Source organism: Dendrobates tinctorius, unplaced genomic scaffold (genome assembly GCF_039654945.1).
Source record: "Dendrobates tinctorius isolate UK_male_01 unplaced genomic scaffold, ASM3965494v1 ptg000032l, whole genome shotgun sequence".
Taxonomy (NCBI): Eukaryota; Metazoa; Chordata; class Amphibia; order Anura; family Dendrobatidae; genus Dendrobates; species Dendrobates tinctorius.
In genome coordinates, this window is record NW_027361700.1 from 44,999,197 (window position 1) to 45,011,441 (window position 12,245).

A 12,245-nucleotide genomic window follows, 5' to 3' on the forward strand; every position below is an offset into this window, starting at 1 on the left:
TCATTACCTGCAGTAATGGCTCCTGTTTGAACTTGTTATCAGTATAAAACACACAATCAATCAGTCACACTCCAAACTCCACTATGGTGAAGACCAAAGAGCTGTCGAAGGACACCAGAAACAATAATTATAGACCTGCACCAGGCTGGAAAGACTGAATCTACAATAGGCAAGCAGCTTGGTGTGATGAAATCAAATGTGGGAGCAATAATAAGAAAATGGAAGACATACAAGACCACTGATATTCACCCTCGATCTGGGGCTCCATGTAAGATCTCACCCCTTGGGGACAAAATGAAGACAAGAATGATGAGCAAAAATCCCGGAATCACACAGGGGGACCTAGTGAATTACCTGCATAGAGATGGGACCACTGCAACAAAGGCTACCATCAGTAACACACTACGCCACCAGGGACTCAGATCCTGCAGTGCCAGACGTGTCTCACCGCTTAAGCCATTACATGTCTGGGTTCGTCTGAAGTTTGCTAGAGAGCATTTGGATTATCCAGAAGAGTATTGGGAGAATGTCATATGGTCTGATGAAACCAAAGTAGAACCATATGGTAGAAACAAAACTCGTTGTGTTTGGAGGAGACAGAATGCTGAGTTGCATCCAAAGAACACCATACCTACTGTGAAGCATGGGGGGTGGCAACATCATGCTTTGGTGTTGTTTATCTGCACAGGGACCAGGACGACTGATCCGTGTATATGAAGGAATGAATGGGGCCATGTATCGTGAGATTTTGAATGCAAACCTCCTTCCATCAGCAAGGGCATTGAAGATGAAACATGGATGGGTCTTTCAGCATGATAATGATCCCAAGCACACCGCCAGGGCAACGAAGGAGTGACTTCGTAAGAAGCATATGAAGGTCCTGGGGTGGCTGAACCAGTCTCCAGATCTCAACCCTCCATAGAAAACCTTTGAAGGGATTTGAAAGTCTGTGTTGCCCAGCGACAGGCCCAAAACATGCTCTAAAGGAGATCTGCATGAAGGAATGGGCCAAAATACCACCAACAGTGTGTGCCAACCTTGCGAAGACTTACAAAAAACATTTGACCTCTGTCATTGCCAACAAAGGATACATAACAAAATTTTGAGATGAACTTTTGTTAATGAGCAAATACTAATTTTCCACCATAATTTGCAAAATAAATCTTGCCAAATCAGACAAGGTGATTTTCTGGATTTGTTTTCTCATTTTGACTCTCATAGTTGTGGTCTACCTATGATGTCAATTAGTAAAGCACACTCATAACAGACATAATATATGTGGAGGCCAAAATTAGTATAATCACATAGCCAAAGAGGTCAAAGAAATGGCCAACCACATAGATATATAGACTGGATTAAAGCAGGGTAACTGCGATTTTACTAAGGTCAAACAATAGCACATGCAGTCGAAAAATCCATAAAAGACAATATTTTATTAGTAATGCATATAAAATTGGACAATACAGTGTATAGAAATGAAGGGAGTATAAAACAAGCGTGCCCAATGGCAAAAAGGCCAGATGCCTTAGCAACACAGCCCCAAAGTAATTAACCCCATACACAGATGCAAGTGCAAAAGGAATAAAATAGGCACCTTTATTTTATGGAGAGGTCAAAAAAAGACCATGTTGTAAATGCAGCTGTCAGTAATTATATCAGAAGAATCATCACATAGCAAATGCCCATAATTAAATTCAGACGCTGCAGCAAAACCCCTTCACATAATATAGGAGTCACAGAGCAAATGCTCATATTATAAGTGCCATGCGCAATATATACCGAATCATTATATATGAGGTGTCATTACCTGGGAGCAGTGGAAGCAATGGTATCGGCCTGTCCCCGACGCGCGTTTCGGAGCACACAGCTCCTTCCTCCACGCCCCCTGAGTAAGGAGCTGGGTTTTTCATGTTTGGCAGCTGTCACACGCTAAAAGACGCTTTTTACGGCAAAAAATAGTTTCTGCATCACATTGAGAGATATAATTTTTCCATATTTTGGCCCACAGTCATGTGATGTCTTGTTTTTTGCGGAATGAGTTGACATTTTTATTGATACAATTTTTGGGCACATGACATTTTTTGATCACTTTCTATTCCAATTTTTGGGAGGCAAATGAACAAAAACCAGCAATTCATGAATTTCTTTTTTTGTGGGGTTTATGCCGCTCCGTGTGTGGTAGAATTCATAAGGCAGTTTTATTCTTCGGGTCAGTACGATTACAGCGATTCCTCATTTATATCTTTTTTTATGTTTTGACGCTTTTATACAATTAAAACTATTTTATAGAAAAAAAATTTTTTGCATTGCTTCATTCTGAGAGCTATAACTTTTTTATTTTTCCACTGATGGAGCTGTATGGCGGCTTGTTTTTTGCGGGACAAGATGACATTTTCAGCGGTACCATCTTTATATTCGTCTTTTTGATCGCATGTTATTCCACTTTGTTAGGCGGTATGATAAAGCATTGTTTTGCAGGCTGATCGCTTCTGCATGCCATAGCAGCTGTCAGCGCTGCACTAAGAGAGAGTTGCTGATCATGCACTGCGTATGATCAATAAGTTTCCTAGCTCTAGTGACTCAGAAGTCCTCATGACGACATCGGGTCACCACGGCAACGATTGGGACCCCGTGTCACGCCACAGGGTCTCCAATCCAAAGGCAGAGGGGCTGTCAGCCCTCTGTCAGCTTCCGGAATGTTGCAATCTTGTTCGATCGCAGTATTTCGGTCTGACCACTCCTGGGCACCTAGTGCCGGGTGTCAGCTGTCAGAATCAGCTGACACTCGGCGGCGATCGTCCGTGCACTCCCCGTGAGCGCGGGCGATAGCGATGACGTAATGATCTGTCCATGGTCAAATTGTCCCATGTCACATGGAAGGATCATTGTGTCCGATGTCAGGGGTTAAACTAAATGTTCAGCCCCAATAAAATAATAAAGCCTATACGTACCTCCCGTGTCGACTCCGTTCCTGTGGTGTTGGCATTTGTTCTCCTCAGGTGATGAGGTGTTGTGACACATAACGCCGACAACCAATCAGTGCCGGCGTCACTGTCTCCGCCTTCAGACAAACTGAACATGATGAGGAAGCCAGGGCTGCAACTCATCTCGGACATCCTCTTCATGTTCAGTTTGTACAAAGGAAGAGACAGTGTAGCCAGAGCTGATTGTGCGCTGGGAATCACGTTCATTCCATCTGTTCACAGTCCTGGGACCGTTGGAATGGAGACGGCATAGGAGGTGACGAGTATAGACTTTATTATTTTATCGGGGGCCTAACATTTAGCTTTAGAAAATGTTGTCCTATTAGTGGACAACTTTTTAAAAGGAATTCCAAACCTACAGGGCCCTGTGTGAAAAAATAAATGCCCCCTAACCCTAATAACTGGTTGAGCCACCCTTAACAGCGGCAACTGCATTCAAGCGATTGCAATAACTGGTAATGAGTCTTTTACAATGCACTGGAGGAATCTTCGCAGAATTGCTGTAATTCAGCCACAGTGGAGGGTTTCCGAGCATGAACCGCCTTTTTAAGTTCATGTCACAGCATCTCAATCAGATTAAGGTCAGGACTTTGACTAGGCCACTCCAAAGTCTTTATTTTTTTTCCTTAAGCCATTCAGAGGCAGTCTTGCTAGTGTGTTTTGGATCATTGCCCTGTTGCATAACCCAAGTATGGACGGACATTCTCCTTCAGGATTTTTTGGTAGATGTCAGAATTCATGTATTCATTTACCAACGCAAGTCTTCCAGATCCTGAAGCAGCAAAACAGTTGGGATGATGTTCCTTTTCTGAAATCCTTTGTTACTTCTATGCCAGATGTAATGGGACATACAGTTGTGCTCAAAAGTTTGCATATCCCGGCCGAATTTTTGAGAAAATATGAATGATAACACCAAAACTTTTTCTCCACTCATGGTTAGTGGTTGGGTGAAGCCATTTACTGTCAAACTACTGTGTTTTCTCTTTTTAAATCATAATGACAACCCAAAACATCCAAATGGCCCTATCAAAAGTCTTAGGGATCATCAAGATGTTTTCTGGCAACACTGAGACGAGCCTTTATGTTCTTATTACTCAGCAGTGGTTTTCATCTTGGAACTGTGCCTTGCATGCCATTTTTGCCCAGTCTCTTTCTTATAGTGGAGTCATGAACAATGACCTTAACTGAGGCAAGTGAGGCCTGCAGTTCTTTGGATGTTGTTGTGGGGCCTTTTATGACCTCCTGGATAAGTCGTCGCTGCGCTCTTGGTGTAATATTGCTCGACTGGCCATTCCTGAGAAAGTTCACGACTGTTTCATATTTTTGCCATTTGTGGATAATGGCTCTCACTGGGGTTCGCTGAAGTCCCAAAGCTTTAGAAATTGCTTCATAACCTTTTCCAGACTGATAGATCTGAATTATTTTATTTCACATTTGTTCCAGAATGCCTATTGATAGCAGCGGCATGTTGTCTAGCGTTTGAGGTTCTTTTGGTATAACTCACTTTGTCAGGCAAGTCCTATTTAAGTGATTTCCTGAGAACAGGTGTGTCAGTAAACAGGCCTGTGTGTGGCTAGGGAATTTGAACTCAGCTTCCCAAAGATGTGATAAACCACAATTAATTTATGCTTAAAGGGGGTGGCAATTACTTTTTCATACATGGCCCTGTAGGTTTGGATTTCTTTTTCCTTTAATAAAGACCTTAATTTAAAAACTGTATTTTGTGCTTACAGGTGTTATCCTTTTCTAACATTAAAATTTGTTTGGTGATCTGAAACATTTAAGTGTGACAAACATGCAAAAGAATAGGAAATCAGGAAGGGGGCAAAACTTTTACACACAACTGAATCTCTGCTCTCCATGTTTCTAGATTGGCAGTTCTAGTTTTACAAGAACCAGAGGAGGGGTAAATAGATGAAGAACAAATAGACAGAAAGGGGCAATGAACTGCCTGGGTACATGAGCGCTTGTGCTTGGTATGGAAAGCTTTTTTTGAGCTTGAACACCCCAGATCCAGTTCCCAGTTCTCAATAATACCATCATTTTTTTTTTAAAGGGAAGGTATCACGTTTGTAGATTATTAATAAATCAATGTAATGTAGCATAACATGCTGTTATAACCAAGTTTTGATTGCATTTGAAACATATTTCGTGTCTTTTAGTAGTTTAAAGAAGGCACTGGGGGCTGACATCTTGTTTTTACAGTAGCAGCATGACTCAGTGTCACAATACTGCAGCCCATGGTCATAGGAGAAAACAGACTGACACCAACCCTATCTATTATAATGGAGCTGTCACTGCTGTTAACTGGGCACGCCTCTGTGGGCTGCACAATTCACAGTAGTGGGATTGTTTTGCTGCCATTTTCATGGAGCCCTCCGATGTCGACTGGGCTCCATTTGTCTCCTGTCATTAGGATCTGGTAACAGAAGCAGAAAATGTCCTAGATTGACAGGAGTAAAATACAGGAGAAAAGCTCAGGCAGAGTATCAGAGACTGTAAAGACATCAAGGAGGAACAGTGTACCATCAGCATTATCAGAGCAGGAGCTGTGGAGCTGTGATTCTTCCCTCAGAAGATAAGATAAGAAGGAGCTGCAGGTCTGCAGTGAATGGCCAGGCATTGTGGAGCAGGGTGAGAGAGACTATGAAGACTGATGGGTGAGACAGTAACTGCTGGGGACAGCAGATCACAGGGCAGTCACCCACAAAATGGCGCTGCCCTGTGATGCTATTCTTCATTCTGCCCCAGGGATACTAGAACACCCAAAAGGGGAGGGAAATGGTTAAGTCAGCAGTCACTGCCCCAATTTTCCAGATAACAGTAAAGCTGGTAAGTCTTACTGTAGCTGCTTGAGCTCTAAAACGGAAAAAAAAGCTCCATCTAGTGGTAATTATATATATATTTGTAAAAAAAATATGTATTTTTTATATAGAAATGTTTGCAAACATTGCATTAATACATTTAAATTACTATTTTAAGCTTAATTTCACAAAAAAAACAAAACTACAAGAAAACTGGTGGCACATTTCCATTTGCCAAAAAATCCACGGGAAAAACGCGAAAAGGCTTCCCATTCATTTCTATGCATTTAGCACTTTTTGTGCACATTGATGCGCTTTTTTACTGCGAAAAAAACGCATTGCGGTAAAAAACGCAGCATGCTCATTAATTTCGCATTTTTTTTCTGCGTTTCTAGCCTTTTCCATGTGTCTAGAAACCGCACGGAAAAAACCACAACAAAAAAACGCGCAAAAATCGCGGTAAAAATGTGCATAAAAAAAGCGCGGTTTCTGGGAAGGGAGTCCTGTTTTTCAGCAGAAAATTTCTGCTACGTGTGCACTTAGCCTAAAGGCTTTATTTTCAATTTTTTAAACACGATGAAAATATTAACAATAGGAATCATTAGAATCAATAAGTATAAATACAAAAATCCAGGCGCATCACTAATCAAGGATAAACCACTGGGTGCAGTATCAGTGGCAATGTGCATGTAAAGACAAAACGGGCCACTGGAAGATACGCACACCAGCAACATTATATATAAAAGTAACAACAACTTTATTGACAACATGTTAAAACAGTAAAAACACATACATAATCCCCCTCCAAATGCATGAATCAACACCAAATAGTCGTAAGACCTGTTTGAGACAATCCACAGTGAAAATAATGCAGCCCCAAATGTACATCCAAATATAATAATGTGTCATAAATATACTAATGCAACATTACTGGCATGACCTATCACATGAATCTATATAAATAAATCAATAGAATAGACACATAGCCACATTTATACTGTGAAATATGAATGCTAGAATAAACAGCATGCTCACCAAAAGATGATGAATATGTGCAGAGCTATAAGATTACTTGCACAAAACCCTAGTGCTGTGTATAACAGCTAATGCAGACAACCAGACCTAGTGTGCCAGCTATAGTCAATGAGGTCCATGTGATCACCCCAGGATCAAACTCTAGGCTGAAGAATAAATAAAGCATGAAGTAGCAGCTCCTCAAAGAAGCACAGCAAAAATATCTAGCCCAAGTGATCCTGGAAAATGCCAGAAAGAATGGTGATATGCAGCCATCCTAAATCCATGTGGAGAGGCACCTGGGGGAAGAGACAAAAACCAGTACCCCACGCATAGCGCTGTTATACAAACAGCTTCATTAGGGGAAAACTTCATGCTGTTGATTCTAGCATTCATATTTCACAGTATAAATGTGGCTGTGTGTCTATTCTATTGATTTATTTATATAGATTTATGTGATAGGTCATGCCAGTAATGTTGCATTAGTATATTTCTGACATTATTATATTTGGATGTACATTTGGGGCTGCATTATTTTCACTGTGGATTGTCTCAAACAGGTCTTACGACTATTTGATGTTGATTCATGCATTTGGAGGGGATTATGTATGTGTTATTACAGTTTCAACATTTTGTCAATAAAATTGTTGTTACATTTATATATGAATGTTGTTGCCGGTGTGCGTATCTTCCAGTGGCCCCTTTTTTCTTTTTGTCTTTAGAATCAATAAGTATCATCAATGTCCACTGTAGCAAATTCAGTATCTGACTTTTGATCAATATAATGTAGTTTCATTATTATGCCATCATTTTTAAAGTGATAATGATTTAAATGACTCAAATTATGGGATCACCACATTACATTGCACCCATTTAAAATTATGCACCTTCAAGAAGGAATAGATGATGCTCACGTAACCAAAAACAGGCAACTGGTTGTACTATTGTAACAATTATGCAGGAAACCTGTGACTTACCACATCTATGTCCCTGTCATCTCTTCCCATGTCATCATCATCGTCATCATCAGAGTCAAGTTCAGGGCCAATATAATTACCAAACTCATCATAAGGGTCAGCGTCCATGTCTGCAGAAATACAAGTTTCAAAGAACTCAATTCTAAAATGTTAGTTCTAAATCTCTGTGCAATCTCATATCCCATTGCTGTCTGTAAGGCCAAATTCACACAGAGCAATATTTTTGTCCAGTATGAATGGTAACACGAGGAGATTAAGGCTATGTGCACACAGTGCGGATTCTGCTGCGGATCCGCAGCGTTTCAGTTTCTGCTGCGTTGTACACTACCATTGTTTTCAATGGTAATCTGAAAAACGCAGTGCACATGCTGCGGGTTCAAATCCGCAGCATGTCAATTCTTTGTGCGGATTCCGCTGCGGTTTCACACCTTCTCCATTGTAAAGGTGTGAAACCGCAGGCTAATCCACAGGTCTTTTGACCTGAGATTTTACCTGCGGATTTGTATAAATCCGTATGGAAAAATCCGCAGGACTAAAATCTATGTGTGCACATAGCCTTAAGGGTTGTTGCCATCTCAGCCTTTCATAGACGAGACAGGAATACTAGGGACCAGTGGCTACAGACAGCGTGGCACACATGCATTCCATTGTTTTTGTGACCACTTCCTCAGGTGGCCAGCATCTAGCATTTATTCCTATCTTTAATAAGGGAATAACCTTTTAAAAGGGCTTGAATAAAGTAGGATAGGGATTCAGATTTACCCAGCTCCAAGTATAGAAACCAAATCTAGGTCACTGGTTTAGTGAAACAAAATAGATCGTTTAAAAATCATTTGAAACTCAAATGACAAGTTCTCCAACTCTCTCATTTGAGCATCAATTTATCCCCCTTCTTAGGGTATGTGCCCACGATCAGGAATAGCAGCGTTTTGGACACCGTACATGTGTGCTGCGTCCAAAACGCTGCGTTCTACAAGACAAGCACAGTGGTTGGGATTTATAGAAATCCCATTCCCACTGTGCTTCTATTTACCGCTGCGTAAACTCACCTGCAGTGCGGATTTACGAGCCACATCATGTTAATTTTGGCAGCAGAGCCATTCATTACATGCGTTAAATCCGCTTGGTACACTAAGAATTTGCCGATTTAATTGCGCTAGAACACAACTAAAAAACGCTGGATCCAAAACACTGCTATTCCTGAACACAGGCACATAGCCTTACACCTGTTTGCTGTGACTGTGTACAATATGGGTCACATTAATTCCTGTCTTGGTACACTTGCACTCTCTGTAAACTTGCCTCTTTGTTAGACAATCTCGAGACATGCAGCCGGTGGTAATCAAATATATTATTCGAGAATGACGAAGACACTTGCTAAGCACGCAAGCATAGTCGGATAACACCTTATCCCAGCACGATCACTCCTCATTGCTAGCCACATATCTGAACCTTCTCATTTCAGCACAACTGACCATTTACAGAGGAAACCATCAGGATGAATTTCTATGACTGACCCTCTTGTTCTCATGGGAAATAGGTTGCAGTTGGAGTTGTCAGACAGCAACTTACTCACCTTATTTATGCACAACACATGCATGCTCAGGTCAACTCAGGGTTCACATATGAAGGGGTCAGGAAGAATAGCTGTTAGTCAGAAACTGTCTGTGTGTTACCAGCCTAAACCTGGCCATAGACCTGAGATGTTTCTCTGCAGATCTAGCTTATTTTAGCAGCAAGGTCTCCTTCTAACGTGAAAGAAAAAAAGTCACATCAGACTGACAGCAGATGTCACCAAATTTAGTAACATCTACCAACAGTCTTCAGGTAAATATCCCATTTGTGTGACCAATCTAGCACTATATTTCAGCACTGAAGTAATGCTACTAATACAATATCCCTGCACCTAAAATTGTACTCACCACCTACTGTTTTCAGCTCATCCTGGCGCCGATACGGTCTCACCATCTTATGACAACTTTTGACTGGCCGGACGTCAGAAGTAACCGTCACATGCTCTCAGTGCAAGTCTATGAGAGCCAGAATGAAGCTCTCATAGACCTGCATCGAAAAGTGTCATCCATCTCGCTCTAGCGAATACTGGAGCGATCTAGGTCACAAACTACAACCGGAGTGGCGCTATTAAAAGGTGAAGATGGCGACTGGTAAGTATGAAGGTAGGGGCAGGGAACTGCACCACTTCATCGCTACAATAAGAAAACAAAAACACTGGAGTGGTGCTTTAAAGGTTCATTTCACACAGTCAGATTTCTACTCATACGGTCTGATTGAAGACATAAGTAAAGCAGCGTTCGTTCAACACATAGATATTGATGATCTATCCTTAGATTGGTGCAGTTTGGACATTCCCACTGATCAGCTGTTTATGGCTTTCTCAATGGACAAAAGTATACTGTGTAGGGTGCGCTGGAACATCACTGCTCCATTTACTGTGTAGTGGCTGTTCTTAGGTACTGCAGCTCAGCTACTATTGAAGTGAATAAGACCTGAGCTGCAGTACATAAGAATGGCCATGACACCATGAACAGAGCAGTGATATTACTGCTGCCTACAATGTTTGCATCCAGGTGCTAAAGCTGCTCACAGGTGATCAGTAATAGTGCCGGACCCCACAGATCAAATATTGATGAGATATCCTAAGGCCCCTGTCACACATAGCGACGCACAATCGATCCCGACAACGATATGACCTTGTCAGGATCGCTAGTGAGCTGCCAAACAGGCAGATCTCAGCAGCGATCAGGACCAGCGACGACGCGGGTAACAAGCGAAGCACGTTGCTTAGTTACCCACAGTGTACCTTAGATACCAGCGTGCTGGTGCAGGGAGCTTGCGATCTCGCTGTGTGTGACGGGGGCTTAAGGATAGGCCAACAATATCTAAATATTGGACAACCCAATCTGTTATAAAAAGTTGTGAAACCATGCTATGTGAATGTTATTCTTTCAAAGACAAGTCCAATAATACCTTTACATGGCCAGTCCACACCTCCGCTTCTAAGAAATCAGTATTTGGATTGATATGCAAATGAGGAAGTAGAGCTTTGGTGGTTCTGAAAGCTCTGTCACTCCAGCTCTATTCACTACCCAGTCGTGTGCCCTCATGCTTGACTGATGACTCCTTTTCCTAAACTCATACAGCATAGAGGCTGTCAGTCAAGCACGAGGCGGTACCATGTGGCCATGTAAAGTTATTGCTGGACTTGTCTCTAAAGGAGCTCCATACACATATGGATAGTTAGGGGGGATCCTGCTGACAGATTCCTTTAAGACTTATTCACATTGGCCGATGTAAACGGCATGGATACAAACAATTGTTAATCTGATCCTTCTGGCCCCATACAGGTTGCATATTGTCGTCAGCCCCTCCTGCTTACACAGGAATATGTGGTGCTGACTATCATAAACGATGCAACCAGCGGACAAAAAAAAGACATTCACAAGGGACGATATGGAATTAGCGATCCTATGAACACTTGTACAGCTGATGTACAACAGGCTGGGGGGTGTACATATTTGTTCAACCTCTGGATGTAAACGAGGATGTCTTCAGTCACTGATGGCCAACAGGGATATTAGAAATATTACAAACGCACACCTACGACATTCTATGAATACGCATTATTTACATACAACCAAATGAGACTTATCCATCTGTAAATCACAGACCCGCCGTGTGCTGCGGAAATTGGGGGGATGGCGATGCTCAACGAAAACAATTGGGTGATGTCGCCAAGTAAAACACTGTGAAAAATGAGGATGAATGAACTCATGGAGATCAACATCCAACACTGCGGAGACACCATCACGTTTCTCAACGCAGCGATTCTAGAGCAATGCCCCCATCCCTTATGGGAAATATGTAAATATATGCAAAACACAAGCCGCGGAGACACCATGACGTTTCTCAACGCAAGCAATGACCAGCCAGGTCTTTCCCCAGGAGGGAACAACCACGGGAAGGGCAGTCTCCAATGAAGGAAACCACCTATGCCAAAACATGGTATCCATCCACAGACAGCTGTTTCGGGGTATTGCCCCTCATCAGTGTGGAGTAGGAAACTGGCTAGTAGGAGCAATGCCAAGTAAAAGATTGACCAGGATGCCACTACTAAAACAAAAAAAAAATAGGTGAACTATAAGTCCCAGCAAACTATGATATCAGTACTTGTGCAAATATCATGTAATGAATGGCTAGGAGCTGCACTGGCACAATGGTGGGTGGGAAGGACGAGCACAGCCGCTACAGGACACCTCAGCCATGAGCAGCGAGCGCACACTACCTGCAGCTTCCCGCTCACAGCCCGGAATCACACGTTGCTGCTACGTTTCCTCCGCTCACGCCGCTCTCACACACTCCCCTCCTGCGACAACGGCCAAAAAGGCCCCCGAGCGCCGACCAGATCAATACGGGCTTACCTACAACTGCCTGAACCAAAGTGCAGC

General features: G+C 42.3%; 1 protein-coding gene across 1 annotated transcript in view; it reads right to left on the bottom strand.

The window, feature by feature from the left end:
- Positions 1-12,220, bottom strand: part of EFTUD2 (elongation factor Tu GTP binding domain containing 2) — a 40,400-nt gene extending 28,180 nt beyond the window's left edge. Inside the window, exons 1-2 of the mRNA XM_073572863.1 lie at positions 12,083-12,220; positions 7,780-7,889 (exon numbers count right to left, since the gene is read on the bottom strand). Coding sequence (XP_073428964.1) covers positions 7,780-7,887 — 108 coding nt within the window. The 5' untranslated portion in view covers positions 7,888-7,889; positions 12,083-12,220. The remainder of the gene's footprint in view (positions 1-7,779; positions 7,890-12,082) is intronic.
- Positions 12,221-12,245: the final 25 nt, after the last annotated feature.